General features: G+C 38.2%; 1 protein-coding gene across 1 annotated transcript; it reads left to right on the forward strand.

Moving 5' to 3' along the window:
* Positions 1 to 3,239: 3,239 nt before the first annotated feature.
* Positions 3,240 to 15,419, forward strand: GASK1B (golgi associated kinase 1B). The gene is made up of 4 exons (XM_064712249.1): positions 3,240 to 4,349; positions 10,792 to 11,006; positions 13,982 to 14,208; positions 14,508 to 15,419. The coding sequence occupies exons 1-4, from the start codon at positions 3,353 to 3,355 to the stop codon at positions 14,713 to 14,715; spliced, it is 1,647 nt and encodes a 548-aa protein (XP_064568319.1). The 5' UTR covers positions 3,240 to 3,352; the 3' UTR covers positions 14,716 to 15,419.
* Positions 15,420 to 20,984: the final 5,565 nt, after the last annotated feature.

Consider the following 20,984-nt stretch of genomic DNA (forward strand, 5'->3'; position numbering starts at 1 on the left):
ATCAAGGATCCTAGTCTGTAGCCACATCCTTTCAGGTGCCCAGGGATAAAGTCAACATGCAGGACCTTGTGGCTGCTGGGCATTGGCACACTCCACCTGTCTCTGCAAATTGGCCAGAGGCCTCCTGCTTGGAGCAGTGCAGGCCAACAGCTGCTTCAGATTCTGCAGCTTGTCCAGCAGCAGCAGAAAACCTCTTCAAATACAGGTGGAGGTAAATTTCAAAGTTAAACAAAAAACAAAACAAAACAAAACAAAGAGGGAAAAAACCCTGAAGAAAATAATTGCAAACAGTTAATCCAGCTATTCATTCGCATGAAAAAAGTATACCTAGATCGGTGAAGGACTAGAAAATACTTCTTTAATTCCCCTCTTCCATTGTTTGCTATTTTCCTATATTAGTTTTTATATGCTTTTATTCCTTACCTTAGGAAGATACGACACTAACCATGAAATATGAGTATATGAAGAAATTACATGAAAAGCTGCATTTAGGGGATGCAGATGGCAATATCACAGTTATAGTTTAGAGCAAGGAACAAATACAAAATCTGACACATACTACAGGCTAGCTGTAGGTAGCCAAGTGAAATAATGGAGGCCAGAATTTGGTCAGACAATAGCTGCTGTTCTGAAAGTTTGTCTTAAATATTTGATCACCACAGAGGAAGTACTGTTTGAGCTTGGCAGTACCCCTTAGTGCTTTGCTTTAGCTTTGGGTTAGAATGATTCCAGAGAGAAGTACAGTACCCACTTGAACAAAAAACATTTTCTTTGTTTTTTGTGAAACACGATGAAATGTTTTTTTTCCAGATAACCCCATAGTCATTTCAGCCTTCCTTATTTTATGGTATCTGCTAGGGCACTGGAGATGTAGACCACAGGGGCTGAAAAAAAAAAAAAATCACTTGATATTTTGCCGTTTAAGAATCTAAAATTAGAGGCAAACATCTATTAAACTAACAAGATACTGTATTCTGTCTAGTTGATTTTCTACCACCATCCATTCCAAAGAACATACCAGCACCTGAGTTCTCTCTTCTGGAACATAAGAAATAAAGGAAATACAATTGCTATTATCACATTTAGAAAACCTCAGAAAAAACCCCAACAGTCAACACTGTACATCAGTATGTACACCACATTACGATTTCAAGGTTACAAATTAAATGAGAAGTGAAGAATGATTCTCCATATAATTTTATAATTTCCTCCAGATAGTATTTAAAGAGTAGCAGTAGAAAGATTACTTAGATTACAGAGAATTTCAGAGAGTTGTTACAGCAGAGGAGCGCTGTTAGTGACTGGAATGTAGAGTGCTTTGGTGCTGCTTGGTTCTAACAGACAGGTGCTGTGTGCTTGCAGGAACTGGGTATTTGAAAAGAATTGTTGCAGTGTGATGCATTTCCAACTCAAGCAACTTGTCTGGAGATTTTGGAATAAATTCTCTTTGTTTGGGATATGTCCCATCAGTCAAATTTGAACTGAAACAAGAAAGAAGAACTGAAGTGGATGAAGAGATTTCTTACAATCCCAATTCTTCCAAAAACTCAGATTTGGAAAAAATAGGTAACAGGGAGGCTCTTTTAATGGGCATGGATACTGCATTTTTAACTTGACAGTACATATTTAGACAAAATGTAAGGATAAATGATGGCTTGTCGAAAAAAATACACTCAAAACTTTTATAAATTAATATTGGACCAATGTGAAACATAAACTAATTTCTTAACTGTTCTTTAGTAGTAGCTATGGAGAAGAGAATATCTCCATTCTTTGAATTACAGTGAACATATACACTTTATTATTTTATATTTAGACTAGGAAAGGAGTCAGATGTCAGAGGTTTGCCCTTAGCTTATGTCTGCCCCAACTTTTCCAGCTGTACAGGGACTCTGCTATGCCTTGCTCCAGAAAGCGCAAATAGGAGACACTCCTGAGCTGTTTAGTGGCAGATTTAATAGCATTTTAAAAGTGTCTATCTGTTTTTTCACTTCTCACCACAACAATATATTATCCTCAAAAGTTTTAAAATCCAGGGAGTGGGTGGTATTTCACACTCAAAAACCCCCAAAAAACTAAATGCAGTAAAGGGAGTTGGTTTAGTACATTTGCATGCAGTGCACTAGAGGGCTCTCAGGAGTTAGAAATAGATGGAATGCACTTTTGAAAGGCACATACTTCACAGGACTTTTCATTACAGAATTTAAAATAGAAGTTGCTGTGGTTTTGTGTGTGGGGTTGTTTGGTTTGGTTTTTTTTTTTTTTTTTTATAACGTGAGGTTCATGTAAGTTTACAGCAGTTCATATGCAAGCACTTCTCAGTAAAGTTAGCTTCTCAACAGTTCTTAGCTTGCAATGAAATACCTAAATGTGAACCATACTTAAAAGTGAAATATGTTCTAGATGCCAGCTTTTACTCACTTACTTTTATTAACCTAAGGAGTTTACCACAACAAAGGATGTGTCAAGCTGAATAGGTAAGAAATTTTATTTTTATAGCAGTCTGTATGTAATGTGCACCTATTCTTTGTTTCTTGGAAAAGATATATAAGCCACTGTCATTTTATTTTAAAAATGTTAGCTAGATTCTTTTTATGGCTTCACAAGAATGAAGAGAATTAACCATCTTTCAATTTTAATGTGTGTTTATGAATTATGGGAACTATATTCATAGTCAACTAGGGAAATTTGGCACTGCTAATATATTTTTATATTAGTGAATATGTGCATATTTAACTACTAGTCACTGGTTCATAATTGGATCGTTTACAGCATTTCCATAACATGAAGTTTAGTGAAGACTTTGTCTTGTAAGAAAAAGATAATGATCTGGATTTGACAGGAATTTCTTCTAATGCTGGAATACATCTGGCTGAGATTGAAAATTGAGCCTGTATTTAATGGTTTTGATGTTTGATTTATACTGTAATGAGAAAGTAAAAGATTTATCCTGACAAATTCTTACATGCATACTGTCTCATCTAGAACTTCTTTTCTCTGAAAAATATAGAGCCACAGATGCTATGTTGAGTAATGAAAGGAAATGCTACTTTCTTTTTGCAGTTTGCAGAGAAGATACATAGATCTTTTAGACTACAAGTCAGTAAACTTTGCTTACGCAGCTGGCTCCATTCATTCTCTGAAGCCAATCACTTCCTCTGTGGTGGCTGATAAGAATTTAACAATTTGAGAAGGTGGAGTGTCAGCATCCTTAGTGCTGACCACTTTCCCAGGCATATCAGTAGCCTCTGTCCACAGCTTCCATGCTGGAAGCTATTTGGAAAAGGAGAAATAGAAATTGGGGAAGAGAAATAATGCATCATCATCCTGGCTGGAATGTACAGAAGACTTTATGCTGTTTTCATCATGTGGATTCACTAGAGAAATGACCCCTTTTGATCAGCCAAGTAAAATCAAAAACTTGTTTATTTGCTGCCTGTGGCCCTCACGGCTGCTGAGGCTCTGGACTTGCAGGCGCCCACGGACAAGGAGGAATCTGCTCGTGGGCACTGCCTGTGTGATCTACCTGGGGTTCCTTGTCAGCCAAGTGGGTCACGTTTTACCGCAGCACAAAGGAGGACATCGAAAGATCAGCTCCAGGAGTCTCCAAGATGCAGCTCAAACTCCTTTTCTGGGCATCCCACTGGATGGCACCCTGTCACCACCCAATTTCCAGGAACCCCAGCTTGGTAGCAATGGGACCTTGCTGCCACCCAATGTAGTTTATATCACCCTGCGGTCCAAGCGCAGCAAGCCTGCCAACATCAGAGGCACAGTGAAGCCAAAGCGCCGGAAGAAAAATGCAATCCCTGTGTCCTACGGGCAGCACTTTCCAAAAGCCACTCTTGTGGGCTGGGAAGAGGCCTTTGCCCAACAGCCAGGGCGGGCTGCACGTGCCGCTGGCACCAAGGGAGCAGCGATTGCTCTGGAGGCAAGAAAGTACCAGCTGGATGAACACGGGCATAAAGGAATGGCTATCATGGAGAGAGGTCACCAGAGACCTGGGAAGATTTCTGGAGCTGTAAAGGCACAGCTCCAGCCTGAGGAAAGCAATATCAGGATTTATAGCGAGAGCCCTCCCTCATGGATGAGCAAAGATGACATCCTAAACATGCGCATGCTGGCAGACTCTCCCATAGAGAGCATTCAAGAAGTTCCTTCACAAAAAGCAGTCCTGGCAGTATTTGCAAGAGGTCCCAGCACTACGGGAACTGCTTGTAATCAAGGACACTGTGGAATTGTCAAAAGACCTCTGGACATGAGTGAGGTGTTTGCCTTTCATTTGGACAGGATCTTGGGGCTAAACAGGAGCTTACCTTCTGTAAGCAGGAGATCAGAGTTCTTCCAAGGTAACACATTCGTGTGGTTTTCAGCGTCCGCAGGTGGGGTGCAGAGGTTTCCTTCCCGCTTGGCATTAGCCATGGGGCAGCAGCAGCCACCCCCTTTAACTCCTGTGAGCCTGAGCATTAACCCCATTGTTACAGGGAAATAAAGCCAGTGTCTATGTGTAACTTCTGCAGTGCAGTCATTCTGTCCAGAGGATGAATACCCCAAAGTTTGCTTCAAATATGATAGAGTTGCTGAGGGCAGTAAGAGTTTCCTAACATGAGTCTGGAACAAGAAAAAAGAGAAGGAGCAATCAGTAGATTGCATGACATTGTACAGTGCCTGAAGTGAAACTGGTGAGATTCCAGAATCTCTGTGTTTCAATGGGTATTTCTTATTTTTAAAAATAAACTTCTCATCTTTTAGAATAGACTTTAATAAAATGCTGTTGGAACTTTTCACAAAAGTTCATCTCTCAGGTGGTAGGAATGGGGTCAGATAATATACTCAGAGAGATGGGGAACCTGCCTGCAGAAGCTTGAATCTTTTTTCATGGCACTAATCCCCTTGGGAACTGAAAATTTTTAAAAAGTGCTTCCCTTTCTTCTGTTAAAGTAAAACCCAAACAAGCTACATTTCAGTGAATTCAGCTGTACATTTTGAGGTTCAGTATACACATCTATATATTATCCAACGAAACACACATAGTAAATATCTCAATATGCCTGTCAAATGATTAGTATAGAGTTCCAACTAAAAAGTTGATTTTTAACCTTTAGTGAAATTAAAGGTAGAATTCAGACATGTAATGTGAGCTAGAAGTCTACTTTAAAATTGCTACCTTCTTAAATATGTCTTCAGCATAAGGCCTATTTTTGTACAGTCACAAATCCAAAAGGACTGTGTTACATTTTAGTGAATCATTGTAAAAGTAGCTAGCTATGTTTTTGCTGTTCATTTCTTGCTTTGAAATAAGTTTATACCAAATAGTTTTAGATCAGTCTGCATTTCTTAAAAAGAAAAGTAATGCTGGAAAGATTTTCTAAAATCTGACAGCAGGAAGACAACCTCGTGATTTCCAGTGTCTTCCTGCTTTGTAAACCTTCCCTTTGGCAGCTTGTACAACAATGGGAATGAATCTCTAGGAACAGCAGTTTGGAGGCTTCTGAATATTATTCATACTTGCAGAGCATGGAAGATACATTATGCCCATTTTATTTTTAGGAACAAGATCTATTGCTATAGAGCTGTCATAAGGCATTAAGGCAGTTGGGATGGGGGGACTCTGCACAGTGTGGCTGCAGAGATGACAGACTGCAAACCTCAGAAAACTGCTATTAGGATAATTGTGCATTGTGCTGCTCAGTGTCTGTCACCTTACAGTATGTTTTGGACTGTCTGGGACAGAGTGTGTCATTCTGCCCTCTAATTTTCTTTTCCTCATAACTGGCTAAGTTCCTATTGCAAGAGGAGTGTTGCTAGGTGATGAGAAGAGAAATAACACTATTTTGGTCTCACTTCATTTTTTCCAGCTAAAGGCTGAACAGAGCATTTGGAACAGTGACTGCACCTTGTCTCTCATGATTTCTTTAGCCTGGAAATATGCTGGAACTCAGATGCCTTATAACTACTTAAGCTCTTTACTATTTATGTGCTTGTGTCTGGCATAATGTGAAAATATTTGTGGTAGGAAAATGAGCAAAAATATAATTCTTAAAATAATATTAGTAATTAGCTCGCTGAAATGACCTAGATATGTTAAGATAGGTGAGCTCTGCAAAGTTTTTTACAGAGTGGCTTGTGTGAATCAGTTATTCACATGGGAAAGCAAACAGTGCAGGATTAGAGGCTGCATGTGTGTATGAATGTACACTAGTTCTGGGCTGACATATCTCTCTCCCCGACACATCCTTTTAGCTTGCCTCAGTTGTGATGTGATCCAACAAGACATGTTTGATGTAGCATTAAAATCTTAAAAAATGGGCTTTTCAAAACTGTCATTCATTTTGTCAAAAGCAGTTTCAAAGAACTGCTTAGTAAATCCCTGTACAGTTTCTATTTCCCTTATTCCCACAGATCTGACACTGACTTTTTTTAAAGTCTAGCAAAATACTGTATTCAAGTTCCCTGTCTGCTGCCCTCACCTTCCCTTGTTAACTGTAAACCCTTTTAAGTGTTAACTGAATTTTTTTGCGGCTTGTCTAATTTTTCCATCATCCATCCTCGATGGAAAAATCGGGTATGGTAACTCTCTCATTTTTTGGGCCTGAGCTGCAGCTGGAGTTTGTGGGCTGAGGCAGGCTGGCTTCTCTGTCTCAGCTGACAGCTGTATGGATAGTACTCTGGCTCCTTGGATAGTAGCAGTGAGGCTTTGGTGGCTTTTGGTACAAGAGCTGCTGCTATGCAGTTTTTTTGCACCTCTTGTTGAGGGACTGAACTACTGTGTGCTGCTGGCTGCTTCTCCCCTCTGGTTTTCTGATATCCTGAGTCTAACTAAACTGAGAATAATAAGCACTGGTGTACTCAATCCACTATTTGTCCAGAACCTCCTTCTTCCCCCAAACTTGCAAGAAACTCTTCCTTTGAGTAACACCTTTCATGGTTGGTTTAGTGCAAATAGATGAATGAGATGATAGCTCCACTGGTTGCACTTGTTGTTTTGCTTTACTGGCCTCTGCATGACTATAAAAAGTGTCCCAGTTTTTTCTGTGTTATATCCTGTGCTATCAGCCTGCTCTTGCCATCCCATCAAAAATTATGCAATATTAATTACCAATGTCAGGGCAAAGAATAAAAACCTAACACTGCTTCATGCATTCAGAGTGCTCTAAAATACTTTCACATAGTGCTGTACCTCTCAAAGGGGTATGAGAGGCATATTTCCAGTATTCTGCTGGGTAGAGAAGTTAATGTACAAGCAATAATGCAGTCCCTAGTCTAGAGAGCAACTAATGCACATTTCATGCATTCCTTAATACTGACATCCATATGAGCACAGGACAGAACATTGCAGTGAGATGCATAGGGAAGAAAGAAAAATAAATGGCCTAACTTCTCTCTGCTTTCTGCTTCTGTTCCTTATATTTCCCCTAAAAACTTAAAACTCTCAAAATTGTTCTCCGTATGCTGGTCCCTCTCATTTTCCACACTAAATTCTCATTTCTTGCTAATACATGGACAACTGCACTCTTCTTGCAAATGTGGCAGTGGTGAGATGTGCTGCCTTACAGTGAACAATGGCGAGGTTGAGAAAGGGCTTGAACTACCTCATGAAAGATTTTCTGGTTTTACTGTTGATCTTCTGGGCATGTTTGAAAATATTTTCTTTCGAGGAAGTTAGAAAAAGTGCTGTAGCTGTAAGTCAGAGCACAAGAGGAGAGAAATGTTTGCAAGAGCAAAATGTGATTCCTCACCACATGAAGTTCAGAAGTATGCAGTTTATTTTCAAAGTGATGTGGGGTGTGGAAATCTAAGGTGATGCCTGTGTTGAGGAAGCTACACAGTGATATGTCAGTGAGCAGCACATGAAGCAGTTAAGAGTACCTTGAGGTGGTCTAGTCTCAGCAGCCTGAGGTTTCATCTGTGTTAGCTTATTCAACTTAGCTAAGACATTTTTAGAAATGTTCAAGATGTTTAGAAGTGTTTAAAAATGTGTATGAATTACTTAGAAGATGGTTTCAGCATGAGTTTTGAAAAATCTTTCCCATACAATTTTGAAGATTACCTTTGGACAGTTAAGTAGGTATATAGATATAAAATGACAGGTAAAAATAAAATGAACCCAATCAGCTCTGGGTGAGATTCAGTGCAGTGCAGCTGCAGCAGCAGAAAAGCAGTACCCCTCTGTGTTAATATGTAAGGCTGACTAAGAAAGAAGCACATACAGAATACACTGGACTTTTTCTGAAATGTGCTTCACCTTTCCAGTTGTGGCTCTAGGTCTCTTCACTGTTGAGGCAACTTCAGCCCAATACTAATGAGGTTTGAATCAGAAAAACTCCACTGATTTGATTGGGGTCATGTCAATTCATGCAGCTGTGAATCAGACCCCTTATGTGCTTTAATTTAGCATCTTCATGTTTTTCCTGTGTCAAAAATTTGAGTCACAGCTCTTTACTGAAGCTGCTGTTTCATATTCCTGTAATCCAATTTATATTACAGAGTTGAAAGATTTTTTTTTTTGGATCATCTTCTCTGCTCCCATTTCCTTTGAAATGCAAACATTTCCTGTATTTAACCTTAGTCTTTCAAAAATGTTTTTGTATCTTAATGGAAACTGGCATGATATTATTCATAGTTTTCAAGTATTTATATTACTATTGTTTATCATGTCCTTTTTGGGTAGACAGGAGATGTTTGTTTTCTTATAAAAATGTTTATGTATTTGATTTGTGGAAGAATTAATGAATAGTTACATAAATTGCTACTAGAGATATAAAAATAATAGGTAAGATTTGGTCCTTATAAAAGCTGTCTTTTTTTTTTTGTGTGTGTGAGAATTCCCAATGATTACATAGACATTCTCCAAACTTTCTTGGAAAAGAAACTTAACTAATATCTGATCTAACTTGTATAAAGTCATCTACAATGTAGGTGATAGAGCCAGAGTGAGAGGGATGGAGAAATGGGTACAGTTTCCCAAATAAGTTACCTAAATACTTCTTCAGGCACCTCAGTAGAGGAGAAGCCTGATTTTCAGGAGTGCTCAGCTCATTTTTTCAGTGGAGGAGAGTGGGGAACATGGTGCTGATAAAGGTAATACTGATCATAAATAAAGAGTGATTGATGTTCTAGATGGAAAGACACATTCTGTGTTTCTAAGGACACTGGGCAACTGGGATGGAAGTTAAAGAAGTGGTGTCTGGGTTGGCTTGGCTTTGGAAGGACTGCCTTGTATGTGCAAGCCATGGCAGAGAGAAGATCAGGCACATTCTGGTTTGGGAAGGAGCTGGATTTTCTCTTGGGCTGGATTGCATGCAGGGCTGGTCTGTCATGCTTGTTTGGTGAATGGGAGATGGAACTTTGAGCATGTTTCAGAGCTAGGTACAGACAAAGATCATTTCTTATCTGTTGTTTTACAATAGTCTGCATCCCTTGAACAAGCTGCTTTTTGATTCAGCTGTGTGGAGATTGTTTTTCACAGTCCTGGCTGCTTACAAATGGAGCGTTGACATTGGCAGCTTTTACCCTGCTGTTGGCACTGATACCTGTTTTCCACGGGCTATTTTCTGTCTGGGTTGCTTCTGAAGAAGGTGGCCTGGACCTCTTGCCTTCATGTGTTTCTGAAAGCTTTTTTGCAGATCTATCTCTGTCTCCCTGGGCATGTGGAAGACAAAGAGACAATTTAAGCTGTACTTAACTATGCAATAAATTGTGCAATAGTGTAGACTAAGTTCAATGAACTTCAAGATGAATATGAATAATTTTTAAAGCTTTATATGTGTTCCAACACTTTTTAGTAAACAGCACTTAAGCTTTGCAGTTAAATGGTGCTTCCTGTCTGTACTAAGACATATTTTGATCTTCTGTCTACACAACCTAAAATATAAAGGATTTCTTTGTTTTAATATGTACAAGCCACGGTCAGTCCTGGATCCTTCGCAGTTTAAGCAGCAGTAGCATTGCATCAGGCATAAAGAGAGAATTTTGTAATAAAATAGATCTCTCTGTTCCTTGATGCTGTGTGAAATAAATTTCAGTTTTTGTACTGGAGAAGCTAATTTTAAATTCTTTGATGAGGTTTATTCTCATGGTGAAGCTGAACACTAGAATTCAACAAAGAGAAGTCCTCTGTGCTTGTTTCAGGGAAGAGAAGAATATTCTTTACACAGAACAACTAAAGAATTTGGCTTAAATATCTGCTATACAAAACAGATCTCATATCTAGGTAAAAAGCCCCAAACTTGTCAAGTTGTTTATTCATGCTATGCTCGCATTCTCTACGATTTTCATATATCCTTTCAGAGCTGTGGAGTAATACATTATAGGTTTAAAATACTAAAAATAACAAAATAAATCCACTTTGAGTATAGGATTTGTGTTGTCTCTATGTCCATTATGCAAAGAAAACCCCCTTTGACATAAGTTTCCAGCTCTTGAAAATCAGCAGTTCACTGCAATCAGAAGGAAATTACATTCACACTGGCATTGGAGGCTTTTAACCTACCTAGAAACTTTTTAATAGTTTGGTTTAGTATATGATTTTGTACATTAGTCTCTTGCTACAAACAAAGAAAGTCTTCCATACATTAAAGACATTTATGCCTATGTTTCCAGTCCTGTGGTGGCTGGTTATGGATGTAGGATAAGACCACATTAACCAAAGAATGTTAAGATATTAGCTGGTTCTCCTTCCAGGTCTGTAAAACAGTACATTTACTAATGCTTAGGCAATGTCTAAAGAAGAATCAAATGAAACTGATAGTATTGCACTTATATAATGGTATTTTGTTTCCCATTTTTCAGGTGGTCAGGCCTGTCCTGTTATTCTCTGGGATTCCTCACTGAGTCCAACAGATAATAGTACCCATTCTTCAGTGAGGTTAACATGGGGACAATATCAGCAGCTATTGAAGAAGAAATGCTGGCAGAATGGTAAAGTTCCCAAAGCTGAGTGGGGCTGTACTGAAATTCATCATCATGAATGGTCCAAGATGGCACTCTTTGATTTTCTGTTGCAGGTAAAATGTTTACTGAACACAACTATTTGCCTCATAAGTCAGGTGATCAAACATAGGATTTTGAGAAATAGTAATTTTAGTGTGTTTCATTTTTTTTTTTTAAACGGGAAAGAGAGGTATTTGCATAGTTTGAAATTATTTCTGGTCATTTCTTGTGATTAAAATATCCAAAATGCAGCTTACAATTAGGCAGGAAACCTAACTGACTCATTTCTTTTTAAAGAGGATGCAAAGGCTTTTTGCCTTGATTTATTTCATATTGAGTCAGGCATACTGTTTCTCCTTCACTCCTTGTTTCTCCAAACAGAGATCTTGACTGTGTTCACAACTGTAAATCTCTGTTTACTCTGTGGTCCTTCCTGCACCTCCCCAGCCCCAAGAGGTGACTGGTTTTGGTGAGCTGCAATCTGGAGCAAGGTAACAGTTGTAGTGGATAATTTTTCCTTTTTTAAAAAAAAAAAAACAACCTAGACAGTGACTTAGTAAAAAAGGAGTAGAGCAGTGACTGATAAATCTGCTGTTCTATTATTCAGAAGGAGGGGTTGGGTAAAATAAGATACAGCAGGATAGCACTTCGCATGACAGGAGACAAATTACTCTTGTACTAATAGCTGGTACCAGAGGGATTTATATCTCTGGTTGCTTACCAGTCAAGAACATGCATTCCAGAAAGTGAGTGAAAGTGACTCTCATAGGTCTTAAAGACTACAGTTTTATCTGTGTGCTCTCAAAGTTTATCAGCAGCAGAACATGAAAATTTGAAAGCAAAAAAAATGCCAAGAAACGGTTCAATATTAAAAAAAATAATAGCTGTGCTTCATCAATCATTCAGAAATAAAGAATAATGGTGAAAAGTATTCTCTGTTAAGCATAATTCTTTCAGAATAATAGGTTTGGCACTTCTAATAGATCTTCCTAATCTCTGTAAAGTGCTGTAAAACATAGGAGCAGGATATAAAATGCTTATAGTTGACCTTTACTTGCCTCTTGCAAGAATTCAAGCGAAATGGATTCTTTAATTTTGGGGGTTTGGACCTCTTCTGTACATAAATGTATGACAGAAGATTCTGCCAAACTATATGCATCACTTCCAGAGTGTTCCATCATTATGTCTTAGCACTGAAATGTGCAAGATATTGTGAAGAGGCTGTCTGTAAGAACAAGATTTCCTTGTCTATTTAGTGCATGCAGAGAAGTGCAAAGGAATGGAGTCTATACATCAAAGCAGTCTTTCTGCTTTACTTTTTTACTTTCAGCTTTACTTTTTTACCTTCGGGTGGATTGAATAAGAGATCCCAGGAGAGAGAAGTAAGAGGGGCTCTACAGCCTTCAGATAATGAATGCTGCTCATGAAAGGAGAAAGAGGAAGAGAAGTCTGTTCCTTTCCTCAGGATTTTGATGTTTGGAAACAAACACTGTCAACAATACAACTAGAAATAGAACTCCGTATAAAAAAATCTCAAACAAAATCAAAGCAAACACAATTCTCAGACTTTCATTTGATTAAAGAGGTGACCTTTTTATTTCAACATGTAACAAAATTCTGCAGAAGACGGGGTCCTAATTTTGGTAGGAAGTTACAACAATAAAATTGTTATTTTAGAAGGCTTATGTGAACAGTAATGCTTTTATGCTTAGAGCAGTTTGAAGAGTTAACAGTAAATAACAAAGAAAGGACAGAAAAAATGATCGACCTTAGAAGAGGCACTCATCAAGTCTTATATGCACCAGACCAGTGCATAGAAGTGCCCTGTGCAGAGACCAGTGCACTCTCTAAACCCCCGTTAGCAGGAGCAGGTCTGCTGTCTGGGGAGATGAGCTGGAGCCAAAGGCAGCTCTAGGACAGGCAGGCTCAGCAGCGGGAGAGGCAGGCCAGCAGGAAGGATGGTGAAAGCCACAGGCCCCATTTGTAGCCCTGTGAGCATCAGGCATAGCAAGACAGCTCCAAGGAAGCTGACAGGCAGGAATCTCAACCAACAGCCCAGGAACAAGCAGCACAAAACACCCCCCACACCCCCTCCTCCAAAGGGCTCAGAGGGGGGCTGAGCTGCATGAGATAAGGGGGCTCCTGTACCCAGGGGCAAAGTCCAAGGTGAAGGCTGTTAAGGGCAATCCAGGCCAATTTGTGTGATCAGGGCTGTAGCAATGTTGAATATTTACTCTCATCTACTCTTAAGGGGTAGCAGCACTTTCAAGGAGTGATTTATCTTTCCTATATTCAATGGCTATCCTAAAATGGCATCCATTGCTCCGAATGTGCCTTGTTCTTGTCACTGTTTATGAAAGGGAACAGAAACGACCAAGTCAAAAGAGATGCCTAACATTTACACCACCAAAATTAGTCCAGATTTATGTATTCTTTCCAGCTAAGTGCTGTGTGATGAATAGTCGAGGTTTTGCATGGGAAAAAATAGTGTAGACCATCATGTCATAAAAGTATATACCACAGGGAGGCTGCTCTGTGGTTATAAATACACTGTTCTTACAGTATAAGACCAATTTTATAGCTTTTGATGGTTTTTTGTGCCCCTCACTGGTCTTTTCAGTTATTTTGCTTACTGTTAGCCTAATAGATCCCACAAAACGAAGACCCTCTATGTGTGTCAGACTGTGCTATTTCTATTGTTCTCCAGCACAGAAAATGTAAAAAAAACGAAAGCTTCTGACAAAGAAAATAGAATTGTATTCACCATCTTGTTATTCCAGTTACACAGTGGTATTGTTCCATTATTTTCAAAGAATTTCTACTGACATAATAGATCATGGCTGTAAAATGGATAGAATTGAGAAATTGCTTTTAGCAGTACCTGAGGTGGTAGGACCAGGTCTTCAATGCTGTTTCACTGTTTTTAATGACACTTGTCCTGAGCTTGCTTTCCTGTCAGCTGGGTTAGAGAGCAATGTCTTACAGTGACACTTTGCCCCAAGTACTTTGGTATTGTTTTCACTTGGCACTCTGCTCTACTTTGTTTTAGATCTATAATCGACTAGACAGAAATTGTTGTGGGTTCAAACCTCTCAAGGAGGATTCCTGTATGCAACAAGGACTGAAGCTGAAATGCAATGATCAGGATGCTGTTGACCTGACACACATTGTTCAGAGAAGGCATGACCAAAGGCACTTGGCCTTCATAGACAACAAGGGTTTCTTTGACAGAAATGAGGACAATCTTGACTTCAAAATACTACAAGGAATCAATGAGTAAGTTTTAAATTATCAATTTTGTAAAAGGATTAATGATTTCTTCCCAGTTTGAGTTTGAGACACTAAGCTACTGGAATAGATATCATTGGCCCAAGACATTGACAGGATATATCTAAAAATGTATGAGTAATCCCACAGCTGTAAAAGATGCAATTAACATACATATGATTAGGCATGCACGGACTTCCTTTGCTGAGTTGCAGCCTATATTCTTAGAATTGATTGCTAAACCACAACATAAATACTGCAATTCAGAGTAATGGCAAAACCTGATGAATTTCTTTGTGCTTTTCCAGATTCCCTGCATCTGCAGTTTCAGTGCTGAGGAGCCAGCGTTTACGTGAGAAGTTGCTCCAGTCTTTGTTCCTTGACAAAATATACTGGGAGAGCCAAGGAGGCAGAAAAGGAATTGAAAAGCTTATTGATGTAATAGAAAGGAGGTCCAAAATTCTTCTTACTTATATAAATGCACACGGAGCCAAAGTATTGCCCATGAATGAATGAATGAATGAAACAGTCTTGTTTCCATCTGAAAGAAAGGCTTGAAAAAATGTTTTATGGGGCAGAAACTGACAGTAAAATTGATTTAATTCATAGCATTATTTTTTTCCCAAACTTTCCAGTTTACTTTTAAATCAGAAATTTTACATGGTTTAAAAGCACCCTTTTAGTGTCAGCTGCACCTCAACACAGTGTAGTGTTTTCTATGTCACCAGTGAAATGAAAATAACCAAATGATAATATGCAGTAATATGGAGGTACCATGAACACTCTTTCTATTGAAGTGTTTGGAAATTAGCAGCAGGATTTTCAGTACATTAGGCTGGATTACTCTTACTTCCCTCATTGAAGTCAGTACATTTTATTGCAAGTTTAAATGGGAAAAGAGATGTGTAAGCACTTGATACATTGATGACACTAGCTGAAACATATATAGTACAGGAATTTGTTCTTTTATTAAGTATTCTAAAATGCCAACATTTCTGAGGCCTTCTTTTACTTTATTTCATTTTGATCTTTTGGAATACGAGAACAAAATTCAGCTCTTTTAGATGCAGGAGTGTTTGCACTGGACATGAGGGAATTTTAAAACAGAGTGAGGAGAACATGGCTTTAGCAGTAATAATTATTTTGACAAATACAGTTTTTACTTGTCCATTATGGAGTGCAATTCATCAGGAATCACTCATTGCAATGTATTTTTTCAATGCAATTTGTTCTCATGTGAGGGTGGATGATCTGATATTTTCTGTTTAATGATTAACTGATTTAAAAGAAAAAAAAAACTTTATCTTTGTGTGAATATGCTGCTAAATAAGTACATGTTTTGTTTTTGCAAAATCCTTGCCAGTAGTTTTTGAGAATATTATCAAAAAGCAGAACTCCTAACGAGACTGTTGTTAAACCCAGCAGAGGAAATGTGTATTCTGTGTGCTCAGCTCTAGCCAGCAATTCAGGCTTGGGTTTCCATTAAGATTAACCACTATGGGGTGATGATTATAACTGAGAACTTGCCCCAAGTGTTCTCACAAGTGTGGTTGTTAGGGAAGGTTGGATAAGTGCTTGAGATTTTTACCCTTGAAATGCTCCAGAAAGTAAATATCAATTGACACAGCCTATCATCACATCCATCTTCTACCTGACTGTTTAGAAAAACTCTTACCATCTTTCTAGAGAAATATCATCTTTTTGCCATGAGGTAATGGTAGAAGTTGGATGCTTTCATAGCTACTCTTGTCTTTATGTGTTGTAAAAATATATAGGGTGTGAAAGAATATTGAAAGTGCTTGTATAATGTTATTAATAACAAACTAAAATGTCTCATGTCACTGTTAATGTGGATGGGTGAATTTAATGTTTTAAATAACTACAATTCCACTGAAGCTAAAATCAGTTTTCTTTCTTAATATCAGAAAACCCATTAGCAATAATTGCATTTCTAGAAGAAATAGATCTCATTATAGGCAGTGTTAAAAAGACTTAGTAAAATTTTAAGACCTTAGTCAGCTAAATAATCTTTTATTTTATTTCGTCAGCAAAGGACAGTTCAATTTATTAAAACTTCCTAGAACTTAACTATTGCCTCAAGAGAATGTGTTTTAGAGTGCCTTAGACTTTTTAACACCAAGGTAGAATTTTACAGGATTTTCAATTCATCCCTTTCTTTAAAGTGTTGTAACTTATTAGCCAGATAATTTTCATCACAGAAACAAAAATATTGCTTTGGCTTGCACTGTGAGCAGAGTCTAGAGAAATAAATAATCATCAGAATACATTTCACATGGAATTCCTGTTGCAGTGGATTTCACTCTGTGGTGGCCATCACAATCAGTTTGTCCCATTTTCTAGCCTGTCTCACAGGTTTCTTCCTGCTAGATACCTGTTCTAGCAATCAAATTTATAATCCCTCACTGCTGGGAGTGAGAGAAAGGCATGACTCTCAGCTGCACTGAGCTTAGGAGAGGGCCCAGCAGAGTTGTGAATGTAGCTGATTATGACAAGGTCCCTTGAGAACTCTGTCCTCTATCTTTAGACTGCACATCCTGATGCTGAGTCATTGCCCAGTTGTAATTTTTTTCCAGAATTGGCTCATTGCTGAAGAAGACAAGGAAATCCATTATCTTTCCAGGCTGGATGATTTATTTTTTTATGCTCATAACTTGATGCATTCTTCTCCATTTCTTCTGGACATGGACTAGTGTTTCCTTGAGCATGATAAATGCTTTTCTATTTGCCTGGCAGTTCAGTGCCAGCTCTTAAAGCAGCAATATAATTGCCTGTGAAATTGCCCTGAAGCTGACCTGAACCAATGCCTTTCAGTAGTCCTGGACTCAAGAGAACTGAGTAGTCACAATGCTGTGCATTACTTAAAAATCTGACCAAGTATGAAAAGCGTAACTGTAAAAAGCAAAATTTCTGGAGACTTTCCAAGGGCAAAGGAATACTCCCTATGCTGTGTTAGCATGCCGTATTTCATGTACAAACACTCTTGTAGCCTTCAGGTAAGCCAGGAGACTCTTGGTGAAATTGGACAGTGAGACAGGATTGCAGATTGCTTCTAGTTCTCTCATGTTGGTAACAAACTCCAGAAAGTGCTTTTCATCTTGCTTCTGTGGAGCTTGGTACGTAATTCAGTAATGTTAACAATGCAAAATATGATTGCAATAGCTCTTATGAATGCATACTAGCCAAGTTCTAGCATTTTTTAAAATAAAAATGAAGAATTCTGTATTTTTTTGAGTGCATTTGCATAAATGATATAGTAAAAAATACAAAAGGAGCACTTTAAGTTTGTTTATTCTCTACTACTACATTTAAGATACCTGCTTCAGGAACCAGGGGTAAAATTTATTGGAAAATTGGTTCACATCCTTTGGAAGTATCATGACTTTGGACTGACAAGAACTGCACTGTAGCTAAAGTAATATCAACTCAGAGGAAAAATCCAGAAGAAGCCTTATTCATCCTATGGTGATTGATAGAAAGCCAAGAAACTGTGCTTTAGTCCTCTTTGCTGGACTCTCTTCCATTTCTGGGCATTTGGGATCAGACAAGGATCAGTGTTGCGTGTTACGTGGAAGGGTGTAACCAACAGCAGCAGTGCAAACCTGTGGGTGGGAAAAGGTGATTATGTCATTCTTGAATCTGCCTGAAAGACAGAACCACATGAAATGGAATTACTAAGAAAGTCAGAAGAGTTTGCTCTCAAAAGAGTTTGAGATTTCATAACACTGGAAGACAGAGCTTAAAATAAGTAGCACAGGCACAGATGCCTTAAAATTCCTTGGGAGCCTGCCAGCAAGTTAATAGTCTTAAATGTTCCAGAAGCTGAGGACATGAAAACTGTGGAGCACTGTGAGAGCAGTTTCTTTCTTTTCTTGTGTGGGTATTCTATATAACACCATATTAAAATAAATAAATAAAAAGCCAGATTAATTCTGTGGTTTCAAACTTACAAATGCAGATTCGGGTACATTAAGGGACAAGGCTCCCACAGCAAACCTGGAAACGCTTTCATGCATATGTGTGTATGCAGACACAAAAATACTTGCACATGTATTTATACTCTGGCTTTTTCTATAAAATGGTCAATTTGGCTAATAAAGAGTGAGTTGTTTATATAATTTACTGTTTACATGAAGAATTGTATTTGTGAGCCTAAGTCCAATTTTTGGTATACACAAGTTGAAGTTTAAACAAAATAATAGAGGAAACTTTTGTCCTCAAAAGATTAACTCTTCTTTTGCTAACACATTTATATTATCTTAAAAGTTTTTTACTGACAGTTGTAGAGTACAACAGCAGTATGTATCTGTGCTAAACTTCCAGAGTGATATCAACTCAGATTTTTAAAAATATTTTATACTAGATATTGAATTTCCATTTTATTTTGGAATTTGTGAATTTTTAAAGTCTATTTGTACTTTAATTAGTAACAGTAACAGTATTTTCACAGGTAATGACTCATTTGAATCTCTGCTGCTATTGTCATGTAATATGTAGACATATCCAAAATAAAGAAATATCTGTATCAGATTTTCAGTTCAGATCTCTGAGTTCCAAAAAAACCCCTAATACATATTATTGTAATATGTGGATCATTAGTTACTGTTTAGAAAGAACTATGGCCTTGAAACTGCTTCTTCATAGAAACAATCCGAAACAGATCATAGGAATCTTTCTGTGGAAATATTTTCTTGCTATTTGCTCATGAGACTTGCAACTCTTTCTCACTAAGCTGGTTCAGTGTAGCTGTGAATCTTCTGGTTACTACAGCATGGGTATTTGCTACCTTCTTTAGCCATTCTGACAATAGCTACTTACACAAACACTGAGCAGAAAAGGCCATGCTCGTTTATAATGCCAGGACAGAAGCATTGGTCAATGACTCGTAAACTTTCCAACATGCCATGAGCAAACACAGGAATAGCAGAGAGACACTGGACTCCATGTGGTACAGAGACTCACACAGAGTTAAAGTAGCCTAAAAACTTTTGGCTTCTGAAGTTTTAGTTTTTGTCACCATCCAAGAGAGACTAATGGGAAACACAAAGATGCGGGAACATTTAAAACATTCTCTTTCCCACAAAAAGTAGTTTGTTTTATTGAAAATATTATTTATTTTTGCACATTACTGCATGCTTCAGGCAAAATTCTGTCAGATACATTTGTGTGAATTAATTTCAATATCACTGAATTATCCCATTTCCAGATAAAACAATTTAAGTCAGTTAGGTTAATCTGTATTCTCAGAGGTTGGAGAGCTGAACCCTCAGGTCAAAGTGAGGCCTTGGGAGAGTGACATATTAATAAGGAGAGTTTCCTGAAATGTAGCATGAATGTAGAACTTAGAATTTAGGTACTCTAAACAGTATCTGTGGGATCCAAGAAGGATCTACAAGTGTTCTTTGAAGACTTTCAGCCTGTTCCACCTGTATTTCTGTGTGTGAGGACATTCAAAGAGGATTAGACAAATTCAAGGACAACAAATTTGTATATGGACTTTGTAAGAATTAGGTAAGGTTTTATCCTCCAACATTCCTGATACAACAATTCTGGGTACTGGAGAATATAAGGGAAAGGGGCCACAGACAGTGGCCCAAGCTCATGTTCTCAGCTGAGAGTCTGAGCTGTACTATTGGGCTGAGTGGCACCAAGCAGGAAATTCCACATATTTTTGCATTTGAAGGCTATTCAGCCAGATGTAATATTGTACGTTCTTCAGGCTTCCCCTTATAAATAAGAATATATAGAATTATCTTTGTGTGCAAGTAGGGGGATATGAATCTTGGGGTGTTGTGAATCTGCTTTGTCTTTGATGAAAGAAGAGAAGGAAAACAGAGGGCAAACTTCTAATGCCTAAAGATAATTTTCCAAAAGCATTTCCATGGGTTTTGTTCTTTTGGAAAAAATAAAATTAACAAAAATGCAGAAAGTTTTTTTTTTCCTTACTGTGATGCATTTTCCTTTCTATATTTGGCACTATTTGGCACTGGATATACCAGTACCATTATGTGACTGAAATAAGTGGCTTTCTCTAAAAATTAGTTCAGTTTCAGTAGTTATTTCCTTTTTAGTCTTCTGCAGTACATTTAATTCTTATTTAATCATTTTGTTTCAGTATTCACTGTTCAGGAACATTATCTCTGTTTCCTTCCATGGAAAAGCTGGCATGGCATTCCATGGAGGTCTGTTAAGCTGTACAAGCACGCCTTATCAGAGGTATTCTTCAGCTGGCTATGAGAAACACTTTGAGATTTGGATGGAATTTATTAACTGTATGAAGTCCAGCCTTCTGAAGTGTGAGGATTATGCCTGACAGATGGGACAAGCTGGCAGTCCAATGTGCTCCTATGCTCTGGGAATTCTGAAACAGCTGCAGGTCACACAACTTAATTTTCAGATGTAAGTGGACATATCTCATGCCAGGGTCTTTCTGGTCATCTGGCATTCTTTTTCCCTGCCTCAGGTCTCCCAAAATAGAAATATGCAGTCAAAAAGTAAAAGTGAGAACTGGCTGAAGCATGCTCTGAATACAGCTGTGGCATAGTTGCAGTAAAGCGGTGAAACCCAAATGAAAGCTAGACCTGACTTATAAAAACATCATCCTGAAGGAAGATGAAAGGATTCCTCCTGTTATATATGACAAGACTTAACTTTAGAAACCCTCACTATGTGAGGGATATTCCCCCAAGGATATCTGGGGGTTTTGATCTGAGACATGATCAGGCCCAAATGACTGTAGCAGCTCACTCCCCAAACTACTATTCTCT

The sequence above is a fragment of the Zonotrichia leucophrys genome, chromosome 4 (genome assembly GCF_028769735.1).
Source record: "Zonotrichia leucophrys gambelii isolate GWCS_2022_RI chromosome 4, RI_Zleu_2.0, whole genome shotgun sequence".
NCBI classification, from domain to species: Eukaryota; Metazoa; Chordata; class Aves; order Passeriformes; family Passerellidae; genus Zonotrichia; species Zonotrichia leucophrys.